The 23,417-nt window shown below is 45.2% G+C and overlaps 1 protein-coding gene across 1 annotated transcript; it reads left to right on the top strand.

The window, feature by feature from the left end:
- The first annotated feature begins 9,217 nt into the window (after nt 1–9,217).
- On the top strand, nt 9,218–16,662 carry LOC142403068 (uncharacterized protein KIAA1958-like). Its single transcript, XM_075489210.1, has 2 exons — nt 9,218–9,521; nt 15,617–16,662. Exons 1-2 carry the CDS (start codon nt 9,218–9,220, stop codon nt 16,660–16,662), a joined length of 1,350 nt encoding a protein of 449 aa, XP_075345325.1.
- The last annotated feature ends 6,755 nt before the right edge of the window (nt 16,663–23,417 follow it).

The raw sequence follows: 23,417 nt of genomic DNA on the forward strand, positions 1-23,417 counted from the left end.
GGGAAGAGGGGCGGAGGAACAAAATTTTGCTTGCCCTTCCCCCATAGCTTCAATCGTTGCAGTCTAGTCTCTACCACATTCATGTCCAATCCCACAGTTCACTTCAGCCTGCGGTAGAAAATACCAGTATGCTCCCTCTCCCCCTCTAGAAAGCTCGTTGATACTAACCGGAGCGAAAAGGAAAACAAAACAAAAAAAAAAAAAAAAGGAAAAAAAAGAGAAAGAAAAAATAAGCAAGCCCTGCTGAAAGGAGCTTAATCCCTTCCCGTGTGGGCGTGTAGAAGGCTAAAGGGGAAAAGAAAGAAGTGATATTGTCTTCCTGCGTTAGAGAAGGGAAAGAGACCCTAATTAGTGTTCTCCCCCTATAGAGCAGATGAAATAGTTCATTCCTTCTTTCTCGGCTGCTGCTTGGGGACGGGGAGAGGAGGGGATGTGTCACAGTTGGGAACAGAGGAAAGAGAAGCACTTCCGTAGAGGAGGCAGTGGCGGCTGTGTTCAGGCAAGGCGGAGGGAAGAGACGGTCAGCATATACTAAGTACTGCAATGTTCGTCTAGTAACTTCTCCATTCCAGACAGTGGTTGCGACGTACTGGCCTTAGCAAGTTTGACCTGCTTGCGCAGGCAGTTACCTGGGAGGGAGCTGCCCCTGGGCAGAAGCCCGCGGGCAGCTCCTGGCGACAACTGTGCAGAAACAGAGAGAAAAGTCTGCTGAGAAGCACTGATCCTGGACTGCCAGGGGCGGGGGAAAGGTTTGTTCTGGCTGAGGCGGCTTCATCTTGGCTTCAGGAGTCTGCGTCATTTCTTCCCTTAGGTACGCAAAGCTGTGTTCCCTGTTTGCCACCTCCGAAGGGCAACGGTTATTGCTAGTGATAGTTCAGGTTGGCAATTCACCTCTACTTTGCAAGTACACTTTTGGGGCACTGAGGAAAAAAAAGTAACAGATGGTTCTGGGGCCGTTTGTGAGAGACATCCTCCTCAAAGCAGGGTATAATCAGAACACCAACATGAAAATGTGTTGCAAGCTTTCCAAAGAATGAAAAGCAAGAGAGAGTCAAGGACCAACTGTAGTTAAGCAATTACTTTTCATCCAAATATTTTATTCTGGCGATGGCTCACATGCAGTATAGAATACCATTTTTTCAGAACTGCATGTGACTAATTCTGCTAGTATTACATTCATTAGCTGCAGTCTGGTAATTACAGAGTTTCATGGCTTAGGTCTTCAACCCTTTTCATCAACTTTTTACTTGTGCGTGCTTCAGGATGTATTTATGATATTTTTGTACCTTAGATCTTCAAGTGTGTGACTAGAAAGCTACTCAAAAGGTTGCACATAGTTTGTCCAGAAATGTGGAATGCCTATGTTTGTTCCACTGTCTCTCAAAAGTAAGATGTACTTGCTCAGGAATCACAGAGCATGACATTGTTACAGATCATCTGAAATACTGTTCTTTACTGTTCTTTATAATCAGTGAGAGAGAAAACTGAAATATGTGTACTTTAAATATGTGAAGATAGACTTGAGATGTGATATTCAATTATGACTCTGGAATTTCTCAAATCTTGTTGGTGCTTAGCTCCTGTGATGTTCTCATAATGATATTTAGCTAAAACTAATGGCATGGTCAAGTTTAGGCTTATTTTTGTGGAGGCAGAAAAAAACTCCTATCCCTAGCACAAGTACCAAGTTCCTAAAGGAAGCACAAGAGCTTATCAAAAAATGAAACATCACTAACACATTTGACAGGGACAAAAAATCCCCTGTATTTTCCTCACCTCCTACACACAAATGCCTGACCATTTGGGACCCTATGGTGCCGTGTTTTGGATTTGTGATCAAAACAGCGTTGATAATGCACCACTGTTTTGGCTATTGCTGAACAGTGCTTGCACAGTGTCAAGGCCTTCTCTGTATCTCACTCTGCCCTCCCTAGTGAATAGGCTGGAGATGCACAAGAAGTTAGGAGGGGACACAGCTGGGACAGCTGACCCGAACTTACCAAAGGGATACTCCATACCTTATGATGTCGTGCTCAGCAATAAAAGCTCAGGGAAAGAAGGAGGAAGGGGAGACATTCATGGTTATGGTGTTTGTCTTCCCAAGTAACCATTACATGTGCTGAGGCCCTGCTTTCCAGGAAGTGGCTGGACACCTGCCTGCTGATGGGAAGTAGTGAATGAGTTCCTCTTTTTGCTTTCCTTGCGCATGCAGCTTTTGTTTCACCTATTAAACTGTCTTTATTTCAACCTATGAGTCTTCTCACCTTTATTCTGTTTTCCCTCTGTCCTGGGGGAGAGGGTAGTGAGCGAGCAGTTGTGTGGGTGCTTGGTTATGGCTGGAGTCAACTCACCACAATTTCTGTTTAATCCTACAGTTATATTTGTCTTCCACATCTTATTAAATAAGTTTATATTTTAGTTTTAAAGTGATGCTTTTTGAAATCTCTTGAGGACATGGTCATTTTTTCAGTCTTTTGAAGCTGACTTTTTGAAAATTAATGTTTCTCAGAAATTAGAAGCCTTGCACCTTGTGCAAGCCTTAAGTGAAAATATTTTCTTTAAGGAAAGAACTGATTAAAGTATGCTTGCTTCCAGAAAATGGAAAGAAAGTGTATTAAATATAATTTAAGTAGAGAAAAAAAAACCTGAAGAAATTTAAGAGGCTTACATTTTGTTTGTAATCAGGTCCATTTCTGCATTGTTAAGTAAACGTAAAACTGAAGCCAAATAAAACATTCAAGTACAGCCTCTAATAGAATGGAAAAGTATATATTCTGCAAGCAGTCTTTATGATATAAACTGTACAGTGAAGTAAAAAGCTATATTCTTGCTTTTAAATTTTGAGTAGGATCATATCACCATTTTTTTCCAGCAAATGGTTTTATTCTGAATGACAATATCTGTAGAGCTTCAAGTAGAGAGCTTGTGGTGGTTTGACCTTGGCTGGTTGCCAGACCCCCACCCAGCCGCTCTCTCACTCCCCCTCCTCAGCAGGACAAGGGGAGAAAATAAGATGGAAAAGCTCATGGGTCGAGATAAGGACAGGGAGATCACTCACCAATTACCATCATGGGCAAAACAGACTCGACTTGGGGAAAAATATTTTCATTTCTTGCCAATTAAAAATAGAGTAGGATGGTGAGAAAAAAAGACGAAGCTAAAAAACACCTTCCCCCCACCCTTCCCCACTTCTTCCCAGGCTCAATTTAACTCCTCCATTCCCAACTCCTCTACCTCCACCACTGCAGAGCAGTGCAGGGGGGATGGGGAATGGTGGGCTGCAGTCAGTTCATAACAGCTCATCTCTGCCACTGCTTCCTCCTGACATTTTTTCCCTGCTCCAGCGTGGGTCCCCCATGGGCCACAGTTCCTGCCAGGAGCCTGCTCCAGCATGGGCTCTCCACAGGCTGCAGCTTCCTTCAGTGCATATCTAGCTGCTGTGGCATGGGGTCCTCCACGAGCTGCAGTGTGGATATCTGTGGATATCTGTGGATATATGCTATTGGGAAGAACAAATTATTTTTATGGAAATGACAATACGAACCAGGCCGGAAAATTTTGACCATATGATTACAGCATAAAGATAATAGCCATATTCTGAGCAGTAGGGAGGTGTGTGTACATTCTATGTATTTGTGCATGGCTAGAAAAATGTTTGAAAGTCCTGAATTTATTTGAATAGACTGCAAAATGCAGTCTATCCAATTAAATTACAATAAAGTATGTTTAAACATGTATTCCAGGACATTCAAAAACAAGTTGTTCCATGAACAAGAGACTAATGAAGTCTGATTTCCTATGAGTATGTGTTCCTGATCTCTTAACCTCTTTTCAGTGCAGAATTCCCAGTTACCTCCCATGTTCCTTAGGGCACTCCAAGCTGACAAAAGTATGAATATGCTGTGGCTAGTCTGGAGCTATGTGGGTGCTCTTTGGTCAACAAGGGCATGCATGCAGCTGCCAAGCAGAGGATCTCGTGCCCGAGTTCTCTGGCCTTTCCCTCAGTTGAGACATTCACATCTCTCTCCTCTGCCCAGCTGTTGATTCTTCTCCAAACTTGTATAACTTTGCATGCTTGAATTAGAAATAACTGCAGAGGTTGAAGCTAAGTTCAAATGCATTAATTTTTTTGGAGTGTGAGGAGGAGAGAGACAGACTGGCAGCACAGGCTCAAGCCAGAAAAGCAGGTTAAAAAAAAGCACCTTTAAAACTCTGTGAGTGTAACGCTTAACCCTTTCTTGGGAATCTTGTAAACAGCTGGTTGTTAGATTCTCATCTGTGGACTGGTGAAAACAAAGGATATATGTGTGTTGAAAATGTGCACTGATACTGATGAGATGAGGTAGTAAATTGTGAGCTCTTTGAATTGAGTTCATGTTCTGCACAGCTTGCTTCATTCATACTGGGGAAAGGAAAGAAAATTGTTCAAGTTGGGCAAAATCACCAACCAGAATTTCAGAAATAAAAGTGCAAGTTTTGTAACAAGGCTGTTTGGGTTCTATTACTCTGCTAAATAAGAGGGGGGAGGGGAGAAAAGGTGTTAAGGTGTAATCCATTAAGGTGTTAAGATGTTACCCATTACATCTGCAGTAGATAGTTCAGACAGAACAGAAAAAAATCCACCTTTTGATTCACTACTCTAGGCAGTATAATAAAATAGAGGGGGAAATGTCTGAAGTCTCTAATAAACAATATATCAACTAAGCACTGTCAGGCTTTGTAGAATGCTCCACAGCACAATTTATTTAATTAATCATACCCATGTGAACTTCATGCTCCTAAGTCTGAAATTGCAATCACATTCTAAAGTCAATTTAAGAATATGCTGTGGCCAAGACCAAAGTGCAGCCTCTTATGATTAATATAATATTTTATACTCCTTTTCTTTGTTTCTCTGGTGTCCCAGTTATTCTGAAGCAGTGACATACAATTAGATTTCAGATAATGAGAATCCTCGTCGGTTTTTCATCTACCTCTTTGCTGTTGTTGTTATTTTTACATTACTTTCTTCATAGTCTCTGTTCTCTTCCCCTCCCCTATAAAGGGTTGCCCCTCCCCTGCTGTGGTGGGTTGCCCTTGGCTGGCTGCCAGGTGCCCACCAAGCCACTCTATCACTCCCCCTCCTCAAATGGACAGGGGGAGAAAAATACAGTGAAAGGCTCGTGGGTCGAGATAAGGACAGGGAGATCACTCAGCAATTACCGTCACGGGCAAAACAGACTCGACTTGGGGAAATTAATTTAATTTATTGCCAATCAAATCAGAGTAGGATAATGAGAAATAAGAACAAATCTAAAAAAACCTTCCCCCCCACCCCTCCCTTCTTCCCAGGCTCAGCTGCACTCCCAATTTCTCTACCTCCTCCCCCCAAGCGGCGCAAGGGTACAGGGAATGGGGGCTGCGGTCAGTTCATCACGCATTGTCTCTGCCGCTCCTTCCTCCTCACACTCTTCCCCTGCTCCAGCGTGGGGTCCCACCCATGGGAGACAGTCCTTCACAAACTTCTCCAACGTGGGTCCTTCCCACGGGCTGCAGTTCTTCATGAACTGCTCCAGCGTGGGCTCCTCTCCACGGGCTGCAGTCCTTCAGGAACAGACTGCTCCAGCGTGGGCTCCTCTCCACGGGGCCACAGGTCCTGCCAGGAGACGTGCTCCAGCGTGGGCTCCTCTCCACGGGTCCACAGGTCCTGCCAGGAGCCTGCTCCTGCATGAGCTCTCCGCGGGGTCACAGCTTCCTTCAGGCACATCCACCTGCTCTGGCATGGGGTCCTCCACGGGCTGCAGGTGGATATCTGCTCCACCATTAACCTCCATGGGCTGCAGGGGGACAACCTGCGTCACCATGGTCTTCACCATGGGCTGCAGGGGAATCTCTGCTCCGGCGCCTGGAGCACCTCCTCCCCCTCCTTCTTCCCTGACCTTGGTGTCTGCAGGGCTGTTTCTCTCACATATTCTCACTCCTCTCTCCCAGCTGCTGCTGCGCAACAGTTTTTACCCCTTCTTAAATATGTTATCACAGAGGCACTACCACCGTCGCTGATTGGCTCAGCTTTGGCCAGCGGCGGGTCTGTCTTGGAGCCGGCTGGAACTGGCTCTGTTGGACATGGGGGAAGCTTCTGGCATCTTCTCACAGAAGCCACCCCTGTAGCCCCCCAGCTACCAAAACCTTGCCACATAAATCCAATACACCTGCTTGTAATTCTGTGGTGGGTTGACCCCAGCCAGAAGCTAAGCTTCCACACAGTTGCTCACTCAGTCCCCGCCCCCCAGTGGGATGGGGGAGAGAATAGGAAGAGCAAAAGCAAGAAAGCTCATGGGTCAAGATAAAAAGAGTTTAAGTGAAGGTAAGAGGAAAAAAAAACAAGTGATGTAAAGGCAATCACTACCTCCCACCAGCAGACCGATGCCCAGCCAGTCCTGGAGCAACAGCTACTTTGGAAAGACTGTTATCCCACAAGCGTGGGGTCGTTTACCCGGTGTGCGAGACGCCAATATACACACAGGGCAGAGGTATTTTATTGCATGTTTGCGCAAAGATGGGTGCTAGGTGGTTATTCCACAAAGCCAGCACACTCTACTAAAGAACTACCGCATATTTATCTTGTTACATGATTAGTAAAAACCTGCCCAAATTTATGCTTATTGGTTAGTAATTACTACTCTGTTTATCATTGGCTAGTTCTATGTAAATTAGCACGCATGCTCCTTGCAGGCGTGGGGGGGCAAGTCTTTTCAGTCTTGTATTGAGTCGGTGGTCACGATCTCCCCCTGCCGCCTTTACCTTTTCCCTAGTTACCGCAGTTTTTTTCTGACTTCATGTTTCTTCGGCGCTCCCCCAGTCTTCGGCGCCTTCTAGGGCAGGATGTTCCCCTTTTATCAGTCTTTTAGTTCCTCTTCAAGGGCACAGTCGTTAGCAAGGCATGCGTTGTTTATACAAAAAGTATCTTCTTTCACAAGGCCTTTATGGCCCTTACATCAAGACTACCCCCCAGTTTTATTGCCGAGTGAGACATTATATAGCATATGTGGTGGGTTGACCTTGGCTGGCTGCCAGGTGCCCACCAAGCCGCTCTCTCACTCCCCCTACTCAGCAGGACAGGGGGAGAAAATAAGATGAAGAACTTGTGGGTCGGGATAAAGGCAGTTTAATAAAGAAAAGCAAAAGCCACGCGCAGAAGCAAAGAAAAGCAAAAATATTTATCTTCTACTTCCCATCAGTAGGTGATGTCTAGCCAGTTCCTGGAAAGTAGGGCCTCAGTACATGTAGTGGTTGCTTCAGAAGACAAGTGCCTTAATATGGAATGGCTCCCCCCCCTCCTCCTTTCTCTTAGCTGTTATTGCTGAGCATGATGTCATATGGTACGGAATATCCCTTTGGTCAGTTTGGGTCAGCTCTCCTGGCTGTGTCCCCTCCCTGCCTCTTGCCCACCCCTAGCATACTTGTCGCGTGGGCAGAGTGGGAAAAAGATAAGGCCTTGATGCTGTGTAAGCACTGCTCAGCAACAGCTTAAAACATCAGTGTATTATCAACACTGTTTTAGTCACAAATCCAAAACACAGCACCATATGAGCTGCTATGAAGAAAGTTATCTCTATCCCAGCCAGACCCAGGACAATTTCCTAATTCTACTTCTCAGCTACTGTCTGGAGCGCATTTGAATCACACACAGGTAAGCTATGTAGTCCTGACCCTTCCCTTTGAGATCTATTGCATTGCTTTCACCAGTATGCTTATTAAAATTAGACACCTAAGTTCTCAAATGCAACCACAGTAAAAGTATTGCAGCGCCTTAGATGAAAACATGCTAAACCTCTGGCGACACAGGGTGGGATGTAGAGACAAGACTAAACCATATTTGTGTCCTGTCTCCCACTCCCCTCCCACAGGGCTTGTTAGAGCATACAGGAAATAGGTAGTGATACTGCATAGTGGTTACCTGGTTTGGCCCATAGCAATAAAGGGACAAAAAGGGGGGGACAACCTGCTTCACTATGGTCTTCTCCATGGGCTGCAGGAGAATCTCTGCTCTGGCACCTGGAGCACCTCCTCCCCCTCCTTCTTCCCTGACCTTGGTGTCTGCATCGTTGTTTCTCTCACATTTTTCTCACTCCTCTCTCCCTCAGCTGCTGCACAGGGTTTTCTACCCTTTCTTAAATATGTTTTCACAGAGGCACTACCAATGTCGCTGATTGGCTCATCTTTGGCCAGCAGTGGGTCTGTCTTGGAGCTGGCTGGAACTGGCTCTATCTGACATGGGGACAGCCCCTGTTCTCTTCTCACAGAGGCCACCCCTGCAGCCCCCACCCCTGCTACTAAAACCTTGCCACATAAACCCAGTACAGTACCCAGACACGTTAGTTCTTGGGTCTTTAAGTGGACACTATCTTCTCCAAGGTCTCATACTGGCAATAACCCCTGTCCCAGCCTTTCTCCTATCTTTGGCCGTTACAGAATAGAATAGAACAGTTCCAGTAGGAAGGGACCTACAAAGATCATCTAGTCCAACTACCTGACCACTTCAGGGCTGACCAAATGTTAAAGCATGTTATTAAGGGCATTGTCCAAATGCCTCTTAAACACTGACAGGCATGGGGCATCGACCACCCCTCTAGGAAGCCTGTTCCAGTGTTTGACCACTCTCTCGATAAAGAAATGTTTCCTAACATTTCATGCCACTGATGATTGCCCAATGCTCCGATCTATCTAGATCCCTCTGCAAGGCCTCTTGTCCCTCGAGAGAGTCAACAGCACCTCCCAGTTTAGTATCATCAGCAAACTTACTAATGGTGCGTTCAACTCCTGCATCCAGATCATTGATAAAAATATTGAACAGAACTGGCCCTAGAATTGAGCCCTGAGGAACACTGCTGGTGACTGGTCGCCAGCCAGATGTAGCCCCATTCACTACAACCCTTTGAGGCCTGCCGTTCAGGCAGTTCTTCACCCAGCGCACCGTGAACCTGCTCATCTCACAGTTGGACAACTTGTCCAGAAGGATACTGCGAGGGACAGTATCAAAAGCCTTACTAAGATCCTGAAAAACTACATCTACCGCCTTCCCTTCATCCACTAGGTGGGTGACCTTATCGTAGAAGGATATCAGATTATGTTTTCACCAAATCTTGCAACTCATTTTGTGTAATTGCGCACTGAGACAGTATGCTGGCAGGCCCCCGGGGGCCCCTTTGCTTTGTTAAGCACTGACAGACAGATGAAAATGCTGTTGCTGCACTCATCCCCCGACCCCTCTGTCCATGTCTCATCACCAGAGTTCCAGAGGTCTCAGTTCCACCATTCACCTCGCTGTCAAATGGCTCATACCTCAGCAATGTCATTCCTGGGCCACTCCATGTGCCCCGCCCCCCCCCCCCCCCCCCCCGCCTTAACTGGATTTACCTGCTCAGCTATTTGCTGCACGAGTACAAGACAGACGTGGACATGGTGGAGCAAGTCCAGCGGAGGCTGCCAATATGATTTGGGGCTGGAGTACATGACATATGAGGAGAAGCTGAGGGAGCTGGGTTTGTTCAACCTTAAGGAGAGAAGATGAAGGTGAGATTTAAGTGCTTTCTTTGAATACCTAATAGGAGGGTGTAGAGAAGACGGATTCAGACTTCTTGGAGATGCACTGGCATAGGAAGAGAGGCAATGAACACAAGTTGCAACATAGGAAATTCCAATTAAATATAAGCAGAAAATTTTTCCTCGTGAGGGTAGTCAAATACTGAAACAGGGTCACCAAGAGTCTCTGGGATCTCCACCCTTGGAGATATCAAAACTTTGACTGGACAAGGCCCTAAGCAACCTGATCTCATTGACCCTGCTTTGAGCAGGAGGGTTGACTAGAGATCTCTAGAGATTCCTTCCAACATATATAATTACGTGATTCTATGGCAAAGAAAGTTGCACTTAATTTGGTCTTAAGAGTTTCTAAAGTTTCAGGATGTTTTTATTTGTTCCAAATATGACCTTCACCTCAAAATACCTGATTGTTTTCCTTTTTGTTGGGGTTGGTAGGGAAAACAAGTTTCTGAAGTTTCTAAATAAATGATTATTGTTGGATATGAATTAATTACATTAAATATTTTTGATTTAAGGCTTTCTGTGTTGTGTGTGTAGGAGTTGCCCAAAGCCAACCCTTATCAGACAGTGAGGGAGTACAAGTATCAGAATTATCTTACAAGTGCTGAGCTCTCTCTGATTAAATGGTCTCTTAATCTCAGAGTAGTTTTGCGTAGGCTGAGATACACTCGTATCTCAATCTTACTCTCTCACCCTCCCTTTTCCATGGAAGAAGCAAGAATGATTTTCAAATGGTTCTCTTTATGACAGAACAAAGAGCCAGATAACTATCTTCTGAATTTTGCATTGATAAAGACCACTGATTTCCTGGGGCTGGCCTTGCCTGTTTACTGGCTATTAGCAAATATCTAGATAACTTTGTACAGCAGTGGCATCCAGCCATTGCAGACAGGCAAGCCACACTGCTGCGTCAGGCCAGGGCATTGCTGCTGTTCCCGTGCTGCTGTACTGGACAGGCTGGAACTCCAGTGTGAACTCGAGTCGAAGGATAGGGCCATGCCGGAGCAGGTACACCTTGAAGCGACTGTGGCTAAGTCCAGCCTGCAGCAGGTATATCCCTGAAGAGACTGTGGCATGTGAATAAGTCCACGCCAGAGAAGGTAAACCCCCTAAGGGACTGTGGTCTGTGGATAAGCCCATGCCGGAGCAGGGGTGTCACCGAAATCGGGAATCAAACTCCTTAACACCAATGTAGTATTAAGAAGCAGGCATTCTTTATTACGGCGCCGGATGCACGGGGCATCGTTCCACCTAGCGTGCATACCGCAGGTTACATCAGCCGAAACTTATGTTGTCCAATTACATACATATGCACCAAATTTCCCGGAATGATCATGCATATTCATTCTATTTCCCAGAACGAATTATCATATTTGCATGCGTCCTTGAACTCCGAGGGGCTTCCGTGGGGGTCTCTGGTGGTCCTTGGTGGTTGTACAGGTGTGTCCTTTAGTTGGCCCCTTCTTCTGAGCATGCGCAATATCACCTTGCTTATGTAACTTGCTTCCCTTCTTCATGGTGCATGGTCCCTAACAATGATTTGGCACCCTTATTCCTATTCTAACACAAACCAATTATTCTAACTACTCCTCGACTCATTGTCAAGATGGGCTGGGACTGTACTGGGAGCATAGCAGCATGTCCGTACTACTCCTCGTCCTATTGTCTTTGGGCATAGTAGCATATCCGTAGCCATAGGTGTACAAACACAATATTAAAGCATTGTCTACCCCGCTCCTATCTCTATGTTGCTTAGTTACAAAAGAACAAACTAATCACTTCAATTACATCTGGTTACAGGGGCAAGGGGAGGAGTTCGTTGCAATGTTAAACCCTATGGCCTGGTCCAAAGGGACCAGGGGTGGAGATTGTAATGGATATACCTTTAAACTGTTGTAACCCATGATTTGAGTTGCATGTTATAGGAATTACTATAGCAGGAACCACCTGGACCAATGGAGGATGAGCCTTACAAGAAGCAGTGCAAGTGCAGCAGTGACCTGACCTGAGCTGACTTTGGTGCCCAGTAACTCCATGGGTCCATGCAACACACCACCTCTCCTGTCCTGAGTGACCACCATAACAGATATAACCCAAGTCATGGACTAAATGAACTCAATGGACATTTAATGGACATTTTACAGGGGTGGCCCATAGACTAAGGGAATGATATCTGTGTATATATCAAGGGATGGGAAGGAGGGTGGTGGTTAATGAGGATGTATTGGATAGTGTGGGACCTGAGCATGACGTAAATGGTATGGAATAAGGGGTGGAGAATGTACTGGTTTTGGCTGGGATGGAGTTAATTTTCTTCATAGTAGCTTGTATGGTGCTATGGTTTGGATTTGTGACCAAAACAGTGTTGATAATACACCAATGTTTTAGTTATTGCTGAATAGTGCTTACACAGTGTCAAGGCCTTCTCTCTTTCTCACACTGCCCTGCCAGCGAGTAGGTTGGAGGTGCACAAGAAGTTGGGAGGGGACACAGCCAGGACAGCTGACCCCAGCTGACCAAAGGGATACTCCATACCATATGATGTCATGCTCAGCAATAAAAGCTGTGGGGAAGAAGGAGGACGGGGGAATGTTTGGAGTTATGGTGTTTGCCTTCCCAAGTAACCATTACGCATGATGAAGCCCTGCTTTCCTGGGAATGGCTAAACATCTGCCTGCCGATGGGAAATAAGTGAATGAATTCCTTGTTTTGCTTTGCTTGCGCGTGCAGCTTTTGCTTTACCTATTAAACTGTCTTTATCTCAACCCACGAGTTTTTGCACTTGTACCCTTCTGATTGTCTTCCCCATCCCACTGTGGGGGGAGTGAGCGAGCGGCTGTATGGTGCTTAGCTGCCTACTGGGGTTAAACCACGACCCAGGCCATCCTCTATAAAGTTGTGATTGACATGTTTAAAACCAAGCCACTATATGTGCTGTTTATACAGAAACAGTATTTAAAATGTGGATTGTCAGTCAAAGTGCTGATTACATTCTAGTGCTATAATAAATGGTGGTAGGTGCACTGAACAACATACTGGAGTAAATGTTTGTTTCTGAACTTCAAACATCATTGGCTTTTTATTTCCAGCCTGTACTTAGCCATAATAATAGGATTTATCCTATGCATTGTCCAAAACATAAGACTACACTGAAGGCTGCTAGGGGTTCTTTGATATTGACATCAATATTAAGGTTATCTTTTGAAATAGACTGGCTACCTTTCTTTTCCCCTTGTGTACAGTTGGTGCAAACCTCAGTGTTGCTCTGGCAGCATTTTTTCACGTCATCAGAAGCCTCTAAAGGTCTGGGCTGCAGACCTCCAGTTCTTTTCACTTTCCAAGGGGCACGAGAACCTCCCCAGTGGGTTCCACCGGATATTCTCCATGGACTAGACAGCTCTGTGCTGAAGATGTGGGAACTGGTCCCAGGGGATCTGAGCTCAAACCTGCTTTCTGGTCTGCCTGTATTTCTTCAGCTATATAGATGGGTGGGAGAGGAAGTTGCCCAGGTGTGTGATTATTCCCCTCTCCTATCACCTAAAGTGTGTGTACCACATGAGATGGTGCAAATGGGCTAGGGGAGGAGATAGAGCCACCTTCCCTTCCCTGCTTTCTTCCCTACCAGCAGATCTGCTTGTGCTTTATGTTAAGTGAAGTTACAAGGCTGAATATTTTTTCTGTTGGTGAGATGTTCTGATCTTACATTGATGTGTTAGATGTGCCTATAGTAAACTGAGTAATTCCGAGCTCCTTTAATGGGTAGGGAGAGTGAACACACCTCCTTTCTGTAGAACAGGAGGAACACACAAAGGCTCCAGAGAAAGCTTCTGCACTGTATGAACTCACAGCCCAGTGGGGATGGGCTGAGAAGCTAGGTGGCTGCTGGGAAGCGGTGTCCTGCACTCCCACTTTTACACTCTCTTGCTTCCATCCCTGGCCCTGGCAAGCTCCTACTCCACTACTGTCAAAAGGGGAATGACAGATGGTAGTTTTAGCACTCATCGTTAGGGGAATCTTCCCCTAGTTGGAATTGTTGCTTTTGGGGGCCTTAGACTCATAGAACCCCAGGTCAGAAAAGACCATGGGAGATTTCTAGTCCAACCTTCTGCTCAAAGCAAAGACAGCTATGAGATCCGACTACGTTGCTCAGGACTTAGTCCAGTCAGGTCCTGAAAACCTCCAAGGATGGAGTTGCCACAGCCTCTCTGGACCCCTTTGCCAAAGTTTGACTGTCCTCATGGGGAAAAAGCTTTTTCTTGTACCCAGGCTTAACCCCTCTTGTTTCAATTTATGCCCATTGTCTCTCATCCTCCCACCATGCACTACTGTGAAGAGCCTGACTCCATCTTCTTGATAACTTCCACATGGATATTAGAAGGCTGCTTTTAGGTTCCTCCGAAGCTTTCTCTTCTCGTCACTTAACTGTAAAGACCTTTTCTCATGTTATGATCAGCCAGAAAATTAATGGTACACAAGAATCATCTTAGTGGTAACATTTGATCATTGATTAACAACTGTGGTTTGATATGTCACTGATCATAAGGACCTATGAAAATAGCCTTGTAGAGTAATATAATGTTGTTTCCAGATTTTGATTTTTCTGCAAAATTAAAATCTTAAAAATGCACCCAATTAAAGATACTTTTTACTATAATAAATATGATGCTTTAGCTATTTTTGATTAAAAAAAAAAAAGGAACCAGTACAACCTCTGGTTTCACAAATGAAGCAATACAGCAATACAGAATGGGTTTATTACTTGGATTTGGCCCTGTACACAGCAGTGGAATCCATAGAAAAAAGTTTCTATCTTGCATTTGTTCTAAAAAGCAGATTGCCTCTAATCTCAGAGTTTTCCACAAATCTCTGTGCCCTAAGTGTGCCCTAGTGACATGAGCTCATTTTGATTGTTTTTGCCATACTCTGGTAACATAATTTGTGAAACTGAAGTTGACTTTTAAATCATAAGACTGGTATGTAATAATGTTTTCCAGTGCTCTTTGTGAAATTGATTGTTTTAAAGAAAATTTATTTTGGGGAAGATGTTGTGATGGATGCACTCAACCTCTTAACCAAACTAGCAGTAGTTTGGTACAGGCTCCAAAGGAGGTAAAGGCCTGAGCCATGACCAGGCCAAGAACTCCTCTGGTCCCGATCTGTTCTCTGAGAACCCACAAAGAAGCTGAGTGGCACAGTGAGCATCGATGCATATGAGCTTGGAACACCGATCATGCAGTTAATGTATGAACAGCAGGTGGCTTTTCCAAGACTCATTTATCAAGGAACAAAGAAAGTTGTGGGTACAAGGAGCCTCATGCATATCTTTCCTATCGCATGTAATTTGACTACGAGCCAACCACTTTATCCCATAAATATGACAGCCAAAGTGAGCCGCCTTTGAGCTCTCCCTGCTAGGCAGTGTGGCTGCGTGGCGGTGATCTCCCCTTGAGCTGGGACGCCTCTCAAGGTTGCTCCTCGAGGAAGAGAGACCTTTTACCAATGGCAGATCTTTGGTAAGCGACCGATATTGCGCGTAACTTTGTAGTATGGTAACTTTGATTTTGTCTTGGTAACTTTGATTGCATGCTGAATTGATACATTTTGTATATATAATCCCTTAGACAGAAACTGTTGTCCAAGTCTGAGACTAAGATTGGACCCAGCTGCACCTAAGCTCCATCAGGAGTTTAGAAAGCAAGGGGGTCTATTCTGAACCTCGTGACTCAATGGAGGGTCCTCTGTACCCTTTTGTATCCTCAGTCTCTCTGTGAATCACTTTAACTTGAGCGTAACCCAATTTTCCTGTGTATGTTTCTTCCATGCAGTAATTAATAGAGAGAACCTTGCCATCGAACTTTGTTAAGTCGCACTTTTATAAATCATATTAAAACCACTTTTGCTAATACCTTTGACAGTGATTTTTTAAGCGATCTAAATCACTCATTCGTGACAGATGTATTGCACAAACTCACTGCTTCTTTTGTTTTGATTTTGTTTGCTTTGGGTTTGGTTTTTTTTTTTTTCCTTCTTTCAGACCAGGATGAGAGAGCAGCGGAGCTCAGCAGGGAGCAGAACAAGAAGACCATTCGCAGCACACACACAGCTCTCTGGAACTTCCGAGAGTTCCTCATTTCCAAGTACCCCTCTGAGACCCGAGAAATCTATGTCATCCCCTGCAAAGAGCTTGATGCCTACCTTGCTTCCTTCTTTGTGGATGCTAGACAGAAGGATGGTTCTGAATATGAGCCAAACAGCTTGGCCAACTATCAGTGTGGGCTGGAGCGGTATCTCAAAGAGCACAGGTATGGATACAGTATTACCAGGGATAAAGAGATCAAGAGGTCCCAAGAAGCTCTGAAGCAAAAGCAGATAGAGCTAAGGTGTAAAGGGAAAGGAAACAAGCCACACAAATCCATGAAGCTTACCTTTGCTGATGAGCTTATCCTGCGCAAAAGAGGTTTGTTGAGCCGATACAATCCTGAGGGGTTGCTGAACCTTGTCTGGCTAAATAACACTAAGGCGTTTGGACACTGCACGGATTTTCATGGGTCCACCCTCAAATGGGGAGACATCCAGCTCCGGGTGACAGAGACTGGGTTGGAATACTTGGAGTGGATGGGGCCAGACAACAGTGACATGAATGCCAAAAGCAAGAGAGGAAGGACTGATTCCAGGGTGTATGCCACCCAGCACTCCCCACAGACCTGCCCAGTGCAAGACTACAAGGAATATGCGCAGCGGCGGCCCCCAGCAATGCGATATGAAGATGCTCCTTTTTATCTATCCATCAAACCAGTTGTCAACTTGGCTGCACTTCACTGGTACAGTTGTCAAGCCCTGGGGAAAACCAAGCTTGCCAAGATGGTAAAGACAATGTGTGAGAAAGGCAACATCCCCGGCAGGAAGACCAACTTCAGTGTCTACCAGAGCTGTAGTACCCTGTCAGAAGCACAGAGCAATCAGCTGGTGCTGATCTGTAATAACTTGAGCCAGCAAGCTGCCCAGTCCATGGCAAGCCACTCCAATACTGGCAACTTGATAGTGTCTGCTTCCTATGACTCTTCCTCTGACATGGCTTGAAAGGGGGATTTAACTTGAACGGTGTTTTCTTTTCCTTTTTGTTTCAAGCATTGAATTTGTGCCCAATAATACACATAAACTGTGACTGTATACTATTCCTCTACACCCCCTCTCCAGTGTTAATTCACTTTATAAGTATATGAAAATATATAATATATTTTTCTTTCTAAAAATAAGTCAATAGAAATAGTTTAATATTGCTAACATAGTATTTATAGCATTAATACAAAAATGAAAGCTACTTATGTATTATAATTACTGCTTTTACAAAGGCAAAAATGGTTCTCAGGCAGCACAAGATAGACTGGAAATACAGTTTTAATGTGCACACATTATTGACTGTAAATCCCCGGGAAGGTTTATATTATCAGTTGTATTTTAAAGCGGGGGGTGGTGGGGTGTTAACTTCTTATTTTAACAACATGACCTCCTAGACTGGAGGAGACAAACTTATTACTGGCTGCTGCTTCTTACCTGTTGGCTTGTTCTTGTTCAGCAAGACCAGGATCTAGGAGGTGCATCGATGTAAGTTTGTGAAATCATTTACAACAATTTTTTTGTCTTTTTGTTTTTTGGTTTGTTTCCTGAAACTCATTTATGCCAGCTGGAAAAAAAAAATCCTAATGTTAACTAAAGACTATTTTAAACAATTCTTGTTGTTGATGGCTTTCTGTGATCAAAATGTCACTGGTCTTTAGACTATGAAGTATTGTTTTTAACAATATGTGAAGGTGTAATGGCAAAAATATTTATACAAATAATTTAAACTGTTTTAAAGTGAGCACTGATCATTAGTATTTTGCTACTGTGGCTATATTCAATGTAAAATTCTACTAACATAGAATCACAGCCGCTCTTTCAACACAGGGAATGCAACAGTGCAGAAAAATCTGTAATCTTATCCCAAATCATACAGAAAAACCACAGTGCCATCAAATGTCTTAAGTTGTTATTTGAAATCTACAGAAAATAGAGAGTATAATTATAATTTTATATTTACTATGGGAAATGAAAAATCCAAACTGTTAAAGTGCTGGAAAATACATTGAGCTAAAATCAGCTGCACACAACCTATTTCCACTGGAGACAATGGAAATTGTTTATGTGAATCTGATGGCAGAATGTGATCCTTGAAGACTTGAAATAATGACTGTTATCTTTTCAACCAATCAACTTTGCGGCATAACTGTTCTCTAAGTACAGGGAAGACGCTAACAAATTTACCATTATAATTTTTACCATTATAATTTTTGACCTTTAAAATGAAGTATGATAATTTTTCCAGTAATTGGACTGAGTTTATTCAACATTACAGATGAAAATGCCCCACTAAGATATCCTAGGACTGTGAAGATGAGAATTTTAACAAAACCATTGAGGTGATCTGATACCTGTTTATGTCAATGAGAGAGTCAACTGTAGCTGAATTCCGATGGCTGTTGGATCAAACTAGAACTGAGGATATTTTTCTGTTCTGTTTTGTTTTGTTTTTCCTTCTTGCTTGTTTGTTTCTATTACTTTCCATTCTTTAGATCCACAACTCTGCGGGGAGTTTATCACTAATGGAAAAGAAAGGGTGCTCTTCAGTGATGCTGGGTGAGAGCTCAGCCATGGAGCCAGCTGCTAGAAAAGGTGTGCTCTCTGCTCCTCCCCAGTCTATACTAATCCCATAGCTTCCCCACAGCAGCTATTGCAGGATCTGCCTAGTTCCCCACCATCAATTTTCCTGTGCTGGGTCTCTGCTTGCCTTTATGGTAGTGCCCCTCTTTCTCCTTCCTCTGCCCACCCACCCCACTTTGGTGGGGAGAATTACTGTTGAGCTTGTCTTGTAGAGCAAAAGAAGCCACCCCATGGTGTAGACTCCTTGCTTCTTTCTTCAGGCCCCACAGAGCAGAAATCCATGCCTTCTAACCAAATTGTTTCTCCCATAGTTACAAGTCTTGGGACTTGGCATTGGTACAGAACCTATGTGGGTAGGACCTAGCTGTATTGCTTCAGATTAGTCTATTTAGTGTGGTAATTCCTCCTCTTCCCACAGTTTCCCGATAGGGCTCTGCTTCTGGCTCCTGCTGAAAATTCCTTCTTGTCTTTGTCCTCTTGATCAGCCCCAGATCACTGGCTGCAAATGTACAGTGCCACAAGCAGGCTTGGAGATGCTGATTCACATCAGGGCTATGTGTAATTGATTGAGCCTCACTACAGATCTTTACTCCATCCAACAGGAACCAAAGATGCTCAAGGGTGGCTTATAAGGCAGAAAAGGTGCACTTTTAATCTGTGAGGGAGTAAAAAGCATTTCCATTACTTCTGGGTTCTCAGCCCACATAACTATCCCTCCAGCCTTTTTCTACAGCTTTTAGACAGTTTGTGTTAATGCTTAGCCTGTGCTCTGGGAAAGGTAACGTTTCTTGTAACCTTGACTTAGCAGGGCATATCAGCAGCTTTTCCTTGTTTATTTAGGGAATAGGCTGTGTAATTGTCGTGGTTTAGCCCCAGCTGGCAGCTAAACACCACGCAGCCGCTCGCTCACTTCCCCCCCCCCAGTGGGATGGGGGAGAGAATCGAAAGAGCAAAAGTAAGAAAACTCGAGGGTTGAGATAAGAACAGCTTAATAATTGGAACAAAATAATAGTAATAATAATAATGAATTATAATGAGAGGGAAAAAAAAACAACGAGAGAGAGAGAGAGGAACAAAACCCAAGGGAGGGGAAAAAAAGGGAAAAAATATATATATAAAAAAAAAAAATACAACCGCTCACCACCCGCCGACCAACGCCCAGCCAGTCCCCGAGCAGTGATCGCTACCCCCCGGCCAACTCCCCCCAGTTTATATACTGGGCATGACATCATATGGCATGGAATAGCCCTTTGGTCAGTTTGGATCAACTATCCTGGCTGTGCCCCCTCCCATTTCTTGGGCACCTGGCAGAGCATGGGGAGCTGAAGGGGGGGAAAATCCTTGACCAATGTAAACACCGCTTAGCGACAGCCAAAACATCAGCGTGTTATCAATATTATTCTCATACTAAAATCCAAAGCGCAGCACTGTACCGGCTACTAGGAAGAAAATTAACTCTATCCCAGCCGAAACCAGGACATATGCATACTTACTGCAAGAGTTTTATTTCTAAAGGGATGTTTCTGTTTTGCTTTATGACAGCTCTAGTAACTCCAGCTTCCAGTTGTTGCTGCTGGCAGACTGCCTGGCAAGTTCTGACAGGGTAGCCTCAGGTAGACTCCTTGTTGAGGTAATTAAGCACGTATGTCTGGAATATGATACCCAAGCAGTATCACGCTCCAAAAATAGAGCTATTAGCTTTGAAGGGCATTTAGAACAACATATTATCAGATCTCCATACCTTTCCCCTGTGATTTTTCCCTTACCTTTCCCCTGCCCTTTTCCCCTGCTCATCAGACCCCTTCAGTGAGTTGGTTAAACTCATTAGCCCACCAGGAAATTATTGCAGAAAAAAAAAAAGAAAAAAAGAAAAAAAAGAGGAGACAGTTTTCTGCAAAGTTACTGAGTTGAATCTGCTCAAAGAGTCCAAAATGAGAACCAGTGTTCTGGTTCTCATGAGAGAGAGAACCAGGTTGACCCCAGCTGGCAGCTTAGCACCACAAAGCCACTCGCTCACTCTGGAATGCATGATAGGGGATGTGATACACCCAATCAATGCCGTGTTCCGTGGCCCAAGAGTGTATGAGGTTATTTCAGAAATGAGGCCCCTTGTCTGATACAATTCTTTCTGGGGTGCTGTGTCGCCACAGGACTTGCTTTTCAAGGCCCAGGATGGTGTTTCGGGTGGTGGTATGGGTCACGGGGTATATTTCCAACCATCCGGTAGTCACCTCCGCCATTGTAAGCACGTGGTGCTTGCCTAGGCATGTTCATGGCAGCGTGTTATAATCGATCTGCCAGGCCTCCCCATATTGATCTCTCAGCCACCATCCTCCATGTAGGAGAGGCTTTACTGGATTGGCATTCATGGATAACCCGTGCGATGGCATTGGTGGGCAAGTCCACCCCTCGGTCGTGAGCCCATCTCATGAGCCTCGAGCAGCCCAGATGGGTTTACCTCTGTGCTGCCAATTGGTCTGTTTCCATTGCTGCAGCCACCCACACAGGGCATTTGCCACCAACCATGACTCGGTATAGAGATAGAGTACTGGCCACTTTTCTCGTTCAGCAATCTCTAGGGCCAGCAGGATGTCTTTCACTTCTGAAAATTGACTCGATTTGCCTTTTCCTTCAACGGTTTCTGTGACTTGTCGTGTGGGACTGCATACAGCAGCTTTCCACTTTTCCAGTGGCTTCCCAAAAAATGACAGGACCCATCCGTAAACAGAGCATATTGCTGCCCATTATCTGGTAATTTATTATACAGTGGGGCCTCCTCAGCATGGCTCACCTCCTCACGCGATGCTCCAAAATCTCTGCCTTCTGGCCAGTCCATGATCTCATCCAGGATTCCGGGGTGGTTGGGATTCCCCATTTGTGCCTGCTGCATAATCAGTGCTACCCGCTTCCTCCACATATCGTCTGTTCCATGATGGATAGAGGGGATCCAGTGCAGCACAGGCAATTGCCGTGCCAAGAGGAGCTGTGCTCCTGTACCAAGAACTTCTGAAGCAGCTTGAACCCCCTCATATGCTGCTAACGTCTCTTTCAGTTGGGGCGTAGTGGGACTCGGATCCTCGATAACCCTGTCTCCGAAACCCTGGAGGTCGACCTCAGGTCTCTCCGTGTGCTTTCTGCCAGAGGCTCCAGGTGAGGCCATGCTCCCCGGGTGTGGTGTAGAGCATATTTCGCACATCTGGTCCTGTATGGACTGGCCAAAGGACTACTGCACAAGCCATCTCCTGTTTGATCTGTTCAAAGGTTTGTTGCTGCTTCAGGACCCCACTCAAAATCGTTCTTCTTTCCGGTCACTCAATAGAGAGGGCTCAAAAGATGACTGTAACCTGGAATATGCACTCTACCAGAAACCCCAAAAGCCTAGGAAAGCTTGACTTTCTGTTAATTGGTGGGGACATGGTGGTTATCTTATTGACCACATCCACTGGGATATGATGATGCCCATCTTGCCATTGCATTCCCAAAACCTGGATCTCTCATGAAGGTCCTTTGATCTTGCTTTGTGTTATGGCAAAATTAGCTTTCAGAAGGATCTGGATTATTCTTTTCCCCTTCTCAAACACTTCCTCTGCTGTATTGCCCCACACGATGATGTCATCATTGTATTGCAGGTGTTCGGGGGCTGCACCCTGTTCCAGTGCGGTCTGGATCAGTCCATATCAAATGGTAGGACTGTGTTTCCAGGTGTATTGGACACCCCTCCATGTGAAAGCAAACTGTGGCCTGCACCCTGCTGCCAAAGGGATTGAGAAAAACGCATTGGCGATATCAGTTGTGGCGTACCACTTGGCTGCCTTCAACTCCAGTCGTATTGGAGTTCAAACACGTCCAATACGGCAGCAACTCAATGGTGGCATGTCTTCATTCAGGCCACTGTTAGCCTCCATACTCCGTCGGACTTTTGCACTGGCCATATGGGACTATTAAAGGGTGACTGAGTCTTGCTGATCACTCCTTGGCTCTCCAGTCGACGAATCAGCTCCTGGATGGGAGCCAGGGAGCATCAGTTGGTGTGACATTGGCACCGGTGCACCATCATGGTAGCAATCGACACCTGCTGTTCTTCGACGTGCAGCAAGCCCACAATGAAGGGATCTTCTGTGCTGGTTTTGGCTGGGATAGAGTTAATTTTCTTCATAGTAGCTAGTATGGGGCTATGTTTTGGATTTGTGCTGGAAACAGTGTTGATAACACCGGGATGTTTTAGTTGTTGCTGAGCAGTGCTTACACAGAGTCAAGGCCTTTTCTGCTCCTCATACCGCCCCACCAGCGAGCAGGCTGGGGGTGCACAAGAAGTTGGGAGGGGACACAGCCAGGACACCTGACCCCAACTGACCAAAGGGTTATTCCATACCATATGATGTCTTGCTCAGCAATAAAAATAGGGGGAAGGTTGGCGGGGGACGGCTGCTCGGGGACTGGCTGGGCATCGGTCGGTCGGTGGTGAGCAATTGTTTTCATTTGCATCACTTGCCTTTCCTGGATTTTATTTCTCTCTCTTTGTTATTTTCCTTTTCATTACAATTTATTATTATTGTTATTGTTATTATTTTCATGATTGTTTTATTTTATTTCAATTATTAAACTGTTTTTATCTCAACCCACGAGTTTTCTCACTTCTACCCTTCCGATTCTCTTCCCCCATCCTGCTGGTGGGGGGGGTGAGCGAGCGGCTGTGTGGTGCTTAGTTGCCGGCTGGGGTTAAACCACGACATCTTCCGAGAGGCCAGGCAAGGTAGACAGCTGTTTAATCTTCTCTGCATCCACGGTGGCAACGCCAAAGGCCCACCGGTACCCTTTTGGATTCTTAAAGTACCCTCTTTTGAGATGGTCAAGGCCAAGGATTCACAGGGCCTCCGGGCCGGTCACATTAGGATGCTTCTGCCACTTGTTCCCTGTCAGGCTCACCCCAGCCTCCGACACAGACAACTTTTGGGAATCCCCCCATCAGTCCAGAAATCCAGATGTTTTCTGCCCCCCTTGTACCCTGGTAGACTGCGCACCGGTGTCCACCAAAACCTTATATTTCCGTTGGTCTGATTTGCCAGTCCATCGAATCCATACAGTCCAGTAAACCCAGATTGTCCCTTTCCGATGCCTGTCCAGAGACAGGACCC

The sequence above is a fragment of the Mycteria americana genome, assembly GCF_035582795.1.
Source record: "Mycteria americana isolate JAX WOST 10 ecotype Jacksonville Zoo and Gardens chromosome W unlocalized genomic scaffold, USCA_MyAme_1.0 Scaffold_33, whole genome shotgun sequence".
In the NCBI taxonomy this organism is placed as follows: Eukaryota; Metazoa; Chordata; class Aves; order Ciconiiformes; family Ciconiidae; genus Mycteria; species Mycteria americana.